At 34.8% G+C, this 9,431-nt stretch overlaps 5 protein-coding genes across 5 annotated transcripts; 1 reads left to right on the top strand and 4 right to left on the bottom strand.

Moving 5' to 3' along the window:
* Window positions 1–88: 88 nt before the first annotated feature.
* Window positions 89–781, bottom strand: LOC113794551 (uncharacterized). Its single transcript, XM_027344662.2, has one exon. The coding sequence runs from the start codon at window positions 762–764 to the stop codon at window positions 135–137; it is 630 nt and encodes a 209-aa protein (XP_027200463.2). The 5' UTR covers window positions 765–781; the 3' UTR covers window positions 89–134.
* Window positions 782–850: 69 nt separating this feature from the next.
* Window positions 851–1,606, bottom strand: LOC113794553 (vesicle transport protein SFT2B-like). Its single transcript, XM_027344664.2, has one exon. The coding sequence runs from the start codon at window positions 1,483–1,485 to the stop codon at window positions 997–999; it is 489 nt and encodes a 162-aa protein (XP_027200465.1). The 5' UTR covers window positions 1,486–1,606; the 3' UTR covers window positions 851–996.
* A 30-nt stretch (window positions 1,607–1,636) lies between these two features.
* On the top strand, window positions 1,637–4,153 carry LOC113794625 (uncharacterized). The gene is made up of 2 exons (XM_027344751.2): window positions 1,637–2,958; window positions 3,022–4,153. Exons 1-2 carry the CDS (start codon window positions 1,738–1,740, stop codon window positions 4,081–4,083), a joined length of 2,283 nt encoding a protein of 760 aa, XP_027200552.2. The 5' UTR covers window positions 1,637–1,737; the 3' UTR covers window positions 4,084–4,153.
* Window positions 4,119–4,943, bottom strand: Tcs5 (TP53 regulating kinase). Its single transcript, XM_027344661.2, has one exon. It carries the CDS (start codon window positions 4,864–4,866, stop codon window positions 4,165–4,167), a length of 702 nt encoding a protein of 233 aa, XP_027200462.2. The 5' UTR covers window positions 4,867–4,943; the 3' UTR covers window positions 4,119–4,164.
* A 108-nt stretch (window positions 4,944–5,051) lies between these two features.
* On the bottom strand, window positions 5,052–9,155 carry IA-2 (tyrosine phosphatase IA-2). Its single transcript, XM_027344657.2, has 8 exons — window positions 8,078–9,155; window positions 7,342–7,999; window positions 7,115–7,280; window positions 6,894–7,057; window positions 6,340–6,824; window positions 6,051–6,272; window positions 5,898–5,975; window positions 5,052–5,832 (listed from the first exon to the last, which is right to left on the bottom strand). The coding sequence occupies exons 1-8, from the start codon at window positions 8,924–8,926 to the stop codon at window positions 5,275–5,277; spliced, it is 3,180 nt and encodes a 1,059-aa protein (XP_027200458.2). The 5' UTR covers window positions 8,927–9,155; the 3' UTR covers window positions 5,052–5,274.
* Window positions 9,156–9,431: the final 276 nt, after the last annotated feature.

The raw sequence follows: 9,431 nt of genomic DNA, 5'->3' as shown, positions 1-9,431 counted from the left end.
CGTGACATCATTAGTGATAATTTGGAAGGGAAAATACATGAAATATTTTGGTTTGGAATGCAAACACAAAAACTCCCATTTACGTTCATTAATTTGATAAAATTTTAGTTTATTGTCAAGTATTCATGTGATTATCATTGTTGTTGTTGTTGATGTTGTTGATGTGGCTGATGTGAAGCGGCGGTTAATGCCTCATCAATGTAAATATTGTAATGATTTTGACAATATTTACGATAATCATTCCATACGGTAATCGGTTGTTTAATAGCACATATAATCGATAAAACAGGTAATACTATTTTAACCTGAATGATCATTATGATACTCATATTATGTTTGATAGCATCACTGGTTAGATTAAAATCAATATCGGTAATATCATCAACAAAATCTTCCAATTCATCGGTAAACAATGTTTGCCATAGCGAATAAAGACAAACCTGAATTGAACATAATAAACTTATACAGGATAATAAACTATTACGAGCTGTTGATTCTTTCCACAGCCATTCGAAAAATGATTTTCTTGTATAACTATAACGTATTCCACGATATTGTCCCGAACATTGATCACAATGAATTCGATCATTCGATAACATATGTTCAGCAAGACAATTAACATGTACATAATTGGTAATCAGACAATCACATGGACGAATCAACGATGTATTTCGACCACGTTTATGACACAAACGACAATAACGATATTCATGTCTTGGTATTCTTTCTGGTTTTTGTTTTTGTTGTTGTTGCTGTTCGATCATCTTAAAAGTTATTTTCTTTTTCGAAATTAAAATCTAATTTATAATAATTTGGTTATTTTTTAAGATAAATCCAAAATCGTTTGGTATATGGGTAAAATTGCCAGTATTATTATTATTATTAGCATGATTCAAATTAATTAAGGAATTGTTGTTGACCCAAAAATTATATTAAACTGTACAATAATTGTAAATATTGAAATTGAAAGAAATGTAAAATTATCGAATTAGATGATTAGATGCATGACATGACAGCTTTGGTTACCGATTCCTGTGCATACGGTATATATGATATTGAATACCAGATATAAGCGAAAAATTGCAAACAACAAAAGATTATGGCCAATAATGATTTTTTCCACACCAAAGCAGCCAACAATGTAAGGACCATGAAAAAAATGACCAAAGCAGTTGATATGACTCGTTTTTCGCTAAACATCTTTTTCATTTGTCGCCAAGGTCCCATCAGGAACATAGTGCTAGCAATACTACAGCCATTACCGATCGTATAGAACAGGGCGAACAATGCCAAACCACGAGGTAATGGTATAAGAGCGGTGCCGATTATCGACATTATGAAACCAAGTACAAAACAGATGATAAAACCTTTGATTCGGGTCGACCAATCCAACGAAGAGGAACTACCAATCGGTAGTTGAGCAAAGCCTTCGCTTTCATCATCGTTTGCATCATTGCCGTTCAATACACGCCGTAGTTTATCCATTTTTTGATAATATAATCGTTGATCGGGAAAAAAAAATTTAGGGATTAACTGTTGCGTTGAGTTGTCAACAAATGATCAATTATGATGATTGGTTTTAGCACGTTATCTATGAATGGTAACCTGATTTCAAATCGAATTTCTTAACAACGGATTGTTTTGTTGTTGTTGTTGTTGTTGTTGTTTTTCTTTTCGGTTCAAAGTTGGCCGTTGCTAATCGATGAAAGATTGATTGATTAAAGTCTATCATTGAAGATGGACTCAACACCATCATCATCATCATTCGTAAAGAAACGTTTGTCGGATATGGTGTACACTTGGATCACATATCGACAGAAAGGTGTACAGACTTTGATCATACAATCGTTGTCGATTTTATTGTCAGTGACAATATTGTTTCTGTTGTCACAGGTGTACTTGATTTTTTTACCATGTCTTAAAGCATTGTTATGGGCTTTGCTTTGTGGTTCGGCTCTGTATCCGTTCAAGATTCGATTGGCAAATTTATTGCGCGAATGGCTGGATCAACTTGATCGAACAAATCGATCACTATGTTTTGGATGTCTAATGTTACCGATGCAGTTGACCATAATGCTATACAATCGTTTTATCGATTTAATGTCCAATAATCTAGTTCTATTCATCGTGTTTCATTTTCGTTATCAAATTGTCAATCAAATACGACGATTGTTTTATCGATTTTTACCAATGATGCTTTCGGTGCCGATGGCCAAAGATGGTCACTTTGCAGCCATTATTTTAGCCATAATAGTGATCACTATACATGCTGTGATTGCAATGTGCACTGCACCCGAACATCGTTCATTGTTACGATCAATGCCCACTGTTTTACTGATGACTTTTATCTATTTGCTTTATTATCATTTGGGCATTTTTGGTCAGCTCACATTATTGTTTATTGTGTGCATGTTCGTAATTGGTTTAATAGCCACTGGTTACAACTTGTTTCATGGATCATCCGAACTACAATTCGATGGTTTAATCGAATTATTTCGCGATAATATTCGGATCAAAATCGAAAATTACGTCACCTGGATTCGTCATAAGTATCTACTATCCACTGACCATATTGATGGCAGCCATTTGAACCTAGGCCAGCTATTCATCAGACAATTGTTTATGATTTCGGCTTTCGTTGTAGTCGAACACATGAACGTATCGAGCCTGGTGTTGATTATTGTGCTTGTACATCTGATTCTTCAGCGAATGTTGGCTTTGCTTGTTAGCGATCAAATGTCCGCTGTCATTGAGCGAGGGTTCGAATCGGTTACGAATGGGATTGCCAATAAATTCAGACATGATGTTTTCTTTCAAATGTTGGCACATTTCTTCACGCAAGGTGATCGCTTGATTAAAGTTGGCCTTGGAAATAGTTTAGATTTGTTGACTAGCATCGGTTTATTCATGATTGTCGGTTCGATGGTCACATTTTCGGCCGTATTCGTTTCGATCAAGGTATTTAATTTGATATTTGATGTTTATCTTACATAACTGATTTTTTTCATTTTTTTCGATTAGATTTACGGTGAATGCTACCAGACAATATATCTATTGCAAAATGAATTGAAAAACATTGAATTCATTCAGGAAATTATCAAACAGATAAGCGAACCACATTACATTGATAATCTGATCAACGATCGTCTAAATCTACAAGATGATGAAAAAATTTTTATCAACAAAATGTTGGCCGAAATTCGACACAACATTTTGCCCTGGTTGAATCCGAATAACAGCAGCAGTAGCACTGGCACCATTGAACATGAATCAATTTCAGCTGTCGAATCGTTAGGATGGCTATCATTAAATCAATGGCCCAAATTGTGGCGATTAGTTGACTACAAAAATTTCGGTGATCTAATCGAATTGGTTCGAACACAAGCTTCATCATATCTCCCAATGGTTAAATCGATTATTTCGGTGTCCTATGCATTCATATTTGTCATACTGGATTCTAGTACGATGCTAATGAGTTTTGTTTTCAACTTTATTATTTTTCTGCTCGCTCTTTTCTATCTGTTATCATCCAGTCAAAACAAATACAAACCAATCGAATTAATCGACCATATGGTGGCTAGTCTATTCATATCGAATCAAGAAGAAAATCGATTCAGTCATTATGTGGAACAAGTGGTGAATAGTATCTTTGCTGCCACTATCAAGATATCGGCATTTTATGGTGTTTACACTTGGCTCTTGCATTCCTTGTTTGCCTTACGAATCTGTTACATTCCGTCAGCGATTGCGGCTATTTTGGCAGCCGTTCCTTTGCTTAATGCTTATTGGGCTTCATTACCAGCTTGTATTTATCTGTACTTTTTTGAAGGAAATCTGGCCCTAGTCAAATCATTATCGATGTTTGGACTGGCAATGCTTCCATCATTCATGGTCGATTCATCGATCTATTCGGATATCGGAAAAGGTGGACATCCTTACCTGACCGGATTGGCAATCACTTGTGGTGTTTTATACTATGGCGTGGAAGGTGCCCTGTTTGGACCACTTTGGCTTTGTCTTTTGGTGATCATAGTGAACATGTGTACTGAAATGGACGGTAGAAATATGCTTAGTCCAAGTTGAATACATTATTTTGAGAATAATAATAAACGAATTAATTTATTTTAATAAATTCTATTTTATTTTTTTTAAATTTAATCAATGTTAACCTATCATCAAACGTTTGCGTCCACGCATTCGAACTTGATCTAGACGTTTGTTAATTTTGTCAGTTCCCATTTGAGTTTGATATTCGTTTAGAAAAATGTTCATATCGACATTTGGATGTGTACTTTGTACGGCTCGTTCCAACACGTACAGATCAACGGCACGATTTTCGTCCGTATTGGATGAATATGAAAGGCCAAAATCGATTGGAACTATTGTAATGGGTGGTTGTTGTTGTTTGATCACCATAAAATTGGATGTGGTAAGGTCACCATGTATCAATCCGGTCGAATGAATCTGAGCGATCAATTTGGCCAATGCAAGTAATGCTTGGCGAATTGAATCGGATTGTTGTTCAAGTTCGCATTCGGCTATAAACATGTTGAGCGTACAAGCATTTTCAATTCGGGTGAGAATAATGTGACGATCATCAGAGAAAAGAATCGATGGCAATGCTTTCGATAATTCAGCCGCAGATTTAGTCGATAATTTAGTGTAGGCTTTGATCTCAGCTCGAATCCTTTCTTTAGTCAGTTTTTTGTCCAGTTCATCGAGTCGATATCGTTTGGGAAAACGTTCTTTAAGAATAGCTTGTTTCGATTGATAGTTACCTTCATAAACCCGGGACTCGGCTCCTTGAAACAATAATTTCCATTCGGCACCAACAAACGATTTCTGTAACGGACACATGGTTATCATACACACAAAAATGCTGACCAATTGTCAACACCAGATGGCGATATGGATAATTGTATTGTTTACGGGAAGTAAAATCCGAATGGATTTGAAACAAAATGACAAGGGAAATGTCATTTTTGTCAATTGTGATTAATAATTAATGATTTTTTTTTGTTTGACTTTGTAAATTCATTACTGACGTCAAGTTAAGCTGTCGTTTGTTTTTTTTAATAATTAATAATAACAATAATAATCATAATTGATTCATTTGGGTTATGATAACATTAAGGGGTGTGTGTGTGTGTATGATTTAATCAATCAATCAATCAATCGATTTTTTTTTTGGGTTTATGAAGTGGTTGATGATCATGTGAGAAAAATAGAAATTTGTATCTGTTATTCATTGTGTGTGTATGGTGTCATTGGGAATCAGTTGCTAATGGATAATGCTTTGAGAATAGCTTGTACTTCATCGGCAACGGCCAACAAAACAAATTCAAATTGTGTTTTGCTTTTTACCATGGCCATTCGTTGATCGCGAACATGTTCCAATGAAGCAGCTATATCAATCTCTTTGGCACCTTTGGCCAAACGATTCAGTACCATATCGATCAATATATAGGTACCGGTGCGACCTACACCATCCGAACAATGTACAACGATTGGACAGCTACGACCTTTGTACGATTTGTTTACTTTGCGACGAAACTCGAGCAATGATTTAATATTGCTTGGAACACAGTTTTCCGGCCAAGACAAATAATGAAACTGAGTAACTGTGCGCGTCTCTCCTGTTTTTAAATTTTTCAGATAAAAACTTCGTACAAGATAATCATCACACCAAATGTGTTCGGATACAAGATGTACTTCATAATTATCAAATAATTCGGATCCTTCTTCTGGCCAATATCGATCGCACATATTAAGACCATTTTCACGAAGACGTGTCAACATTACAATCAATACACTGCCTTGTTCCCATATCATCTGGTACACCAAGATACAAATGAATAATGTTTGATCATTTTAGTGTTTAATGGTTGTGAACTTACCTGCCAGAAATCAGCTTTGGTATTGGGCAATGGTCCTTGTGTAGCAATATATGCTGGATTACGAGGATCATGATCAGTCTGTCATAATTGGAATTTAAAAAAAAAGATCAAAAAAATAATGAAAGTTTCCCCGTAAAAAATAAATACTCATACAATAGTATTTGCATTGATGTAATCAGAATTGGTTCCGTTAGCCGAATCATCAAGAATGACACGTGAATGATCATACGGTAAAATAGTCGGGTAACGATTTTTGTTGGCATTCTTTTTCTGCAAAGCTGCAATCGTTGCACAAGGATCTGCTTCATATGCACATAAAGCTTCCCATTCATGTTCCAATCGAGATTTATTTTTCAGATGATCTTCCATGTATGACTGTTTAATGCAGAAAAGCAGAATAACTAACGTGTTTCTTTTAAACAAAAAATTGTCCATTTCTTACCAGAATGATATGTCCGGTTGTAATGTCCATGTTTGATGAGACAGGTTCTTCTATCCAGGATGATGTTGATGATCGACTTGCTGGACTTTCGTGGCCATCATGTCCTTGTTGTTGTTGTGATTGAGTAGCAGATTTTGTATCGACATTGCTCCCAACTTTGGACGGTTTACCTTGTTCTACATCAGATTTATTCTGAAATCGTTGACGACAAAGATCCTGATAATTAAAATTAATCCAATCTTCAGATATTTTCATTAATCCTTTAACACGTTCTCTAAATAATGTATCCCTTAACATATAGATGATATAGGCAAGTAATATCACCGATACTACTAACGAACAAACAAATATAATAACCAATTTAATATGTTCATTATTCTGTTCAATAATTTTCGGCGAAAGAACCGGTAATTTAGTTTTGTCACCAATACCCGTTTCTTTTACTAAATATCCAGTCATTTCATGAATAAGTTTTGCCATGTCCTCTACACATTTGTGTTAATTCAGATTAGTTGTGTTTTTTTTTTTGAATTGTTTTGCCACAAAATACATACCTATACGAGATGCTACTTGTGATGCATTCAAATCAAGATAATTTGGATTAACTTTAAACGTTATTTGATAATCTTCTTTTCTTAAATTAGAAAATGTTCCTCTTGGCAGATTGAATACTTGTTCAATAGTTTGTACAAAACGATCCGAATCTTCTTCACCAAGACTGTAGTTTGATAAAGTTAGTGAATATTTAGTTAGTTACTTAATGTATGATGCTTACATTTTGTCAGTGATAACATATGTATGTGTCGAATCGATTGCTTCCAAATTGGTACTTTCACCTTGTTCAGCTGTACGAATTATCAACATATCATGTGATTCAGTATCTAATTTTACTGGTCCTTCGGCTACAGGTTGATTGGATCGAACGCTAAAATCTTTTTTGGGTAAAATAAGATCAATTAGAGTTATTGAAGTTATTGTTGGTCATTGAGGAAAAATACATACTCAAATTGGTCTGTTGTGTTGGTATGATTGATTGTTGGGTGGTTGATTTAGATTGTTGTTGTTGTTGTTGATCTCCATCACTTTGGAACCAATATTCTTCTACATAGATTGGCCCCGGTTTTTTAGTATCGTAACGATGATTACGATTAAAATTTGGCATCAAATAATTGTTACTATAGTTGATGTCACTTAATAATACTTCTTTTTCTTCCAAATCATCATCATCATCTACATCACTATTTTCATCATTATCGCTATCATCATTGTCATTGCTGGTGGGCAAACGTAATGGCAGAAGATGTTGGCTATCATAATGGTCTTCGTTTGAATCATCATCATTGTTTGAATTATCGAACATTTTCAAATTATCATCATTATCATCAAAATCGACGACAACAACATCATCATCGTTAAGTGGTAAAGTGCCGAACAATGCTGACAGATCAATATTATCATCATGATCATCGTTGCTAGTATCACGAGAAACACGAATTTCCGGTATACGTCGCATTGACGATGACCATAAATAATGACCACCAATGTTTGGTTGTTCATCTTGTTCGATGGTTGCAGCAACCGGATCATCACGATAAGAACTGTGATCATTCAAAAGCATTTGGTCATCATCATCATTATTCGAATCAGTATTGTCATGTGCCTGTGTTGTAAGGGTTACCATCAACATCAACATCATCATAAAATAAAGTGTTTTTTTTTGTAAATTCACTAAATTTACCTTTGCCTGTTGTTGGATAATTTGTTTAAGATAAGCGACTAATGGTTGATTATTTTCAGCGTCATAAGTTGAATCCGCATCATCTTCATAGTCGGGAAGTTGTTTGTGTTGGTTGTTGGTGTTTTGTTGATTGTTGTTGGCCAATAAACGTCTAGACAATTGAATCAATCGTTGTCTACTATCATGATCGGATTGGTCAATGGTTGGTTGAGGAGTTGAATTGATTGATTCTGTGTGTTGAATGATAACGGGCAGCAGATTCTTTTTGCTCAATGTTTGTATGTCTGATCGATGTTTTGATAATGGAGATTTAGATGGATTTACTTTGGTTGTTGCTGCTAATAAGACAGGTAGTTCTAGAAACCAATTTTCATCATCTTTTGCTAATGGTTGATTAGTGGTGGACGAAGCCAAAGATGATGGTGACGGTAAATAAACATCGCATACGGTTGGATCATAAACAACACGAGGACGATCATTTAGAATAGTTTTCAATATACATTGAGTATATGGATCAGGCCAATCAAAATTTTGCGATGAAAGTCTTGTCAGTTCTTGTTCAAGTAGTTGAAACGTTTTTCTATCCAATTGATAGGTATAATCATTGTTGACTTTACCATTGATTGGATTATATTGTTCACAACGACCAAATGCATGATCATCGAAACAGGTTTCGTGAATCGAACATACAGTGTCACTGTAAAGACAACCGATTGTTTGATCACGATATGATTGTGAATTAATGATCGTCAACGATGATGATGATGATGGAGATTGTTTGGTTTGATAACATATTGTGGTCGTTACGATGACCAACAGAAACGGTATCTGTACGAATTTTCTTAACATATTGACATGATTGATAGACAGATTTGATTCAAGTTTCAAGTGTGAAAAGGATTTAGATGGATATTGTTGATGTTTAACATTTATAATGGTTGACTTTGTATGATCATTATTTTTTTTGGGTAAGGATTATTATGGCTGCCTGAATCCTAATTGGTGTGTGTGTGTGTGTGTGTATGCTAAGCAGCCAGCAAGCAGCAACAATATGTCGGTCCTTTTTTTTAGCTAACTCAAAGAACAAGAAAGCAGAATCGAGCACGAATTGATCAATGTTCACTTGCGTCTTATTTTTGTCATGACAACTGAGTCGAACCAAAACTGTGAGTAAATATTTAAATGGCAGGAGCCAAACTTAGGATTCCATAAAAAAAAAAATTCATAGAATATAGTAAATTTAATGCCCACGCATTTAGCTAATGATGATGATTTGGAGAATATTCTATATATATTGGATTCAATTTATAGTTTAAATCATTATATAGAAATTGGATGAAAAGAATTAAAGAAT

The sequence above is a fragment of the Dermatophagoides pteronyssinus genome, unplaced genomic scaffold (genome assembly GCF_027571235.1).
Source record: "Dermatophagoides pteronyssinus isolate colony J.1.1.1.1 unplaced genomic scaffold, Derpt_VIB-CSIC_2022.12 sq0008, whole genome shotgun sequence".
Lineage (NCBI taxonomy): Eukaryota > Metazoa > Arthropoda > Arachnida > Sarcoptiformes > Pyroglyphidae > Dermatophagoides > Dermatophagoides pteronyssinus.
The sequence above is the reverse complement of the archived record's forward strand: the minus strand, read 5'-3'. Positions and strand labels throughout refer to the sequence as shown.

Excerpts from the sequence above, each read along its gene's own strand:
- LOC113794551 (XM_027344662.2), bottom strand. The coding sequence starts at position 764 with ATGATCGAACAGCAACAACAACAAAAACAAAAACCAGAAAGAATACCA.
- LOC113794553 (XM_027344664.2), bottom strand. The coding sequence starts at position 1,485 with ATGGATAAACTACGGCGTGTATTGAACGGCAATGATGCAAACGATGAT.
- LOC113794625 (XM_027344751.2), top strand. The coding sequence starts at position 1,738 with ATGGACTCAACACCATCATCATCATCATTCGTAAAGAAACGTTTGTCG. Across the intron at positions 2,959-3,021 it reads CCGTATTCGTTTCGATCAAG|ATTTACGGTGAATGCTACCA; the intron begins GTATTTAATTTG and ends TTTTTCGATTAG.
- Tcs5 (XM_027344661.2), bottom strand. The coding sequence starts at position 4,866 with ATGATAACCATGTGTCCGTTACAGAAATCGTTTGTTGGTGCCGAATGG.
- IA-2 (XM_027344657.2), bottom strand. The coding sequence starts at position 8,926 with ATGTTAAGAAAATTCGTACAGATACCGTTTCTGTTGGTCATCGTAACG. Across the intron at positions 7,281-7,341 it reads AACACAACAGACCAATTTGA|CCAAAAAAGATTTTAGCGTT; the intron begins GTATGTATTTTT and ends ATCTTATTTTAC. Across the intron at positions 5,833-5,897 it reads CCAAAGCTGATTTCTGGCAG|ATGATATGGGAACAAGGCAG; the intron begins GTAAGTTCACAA and ends TTGGTGTACCAG.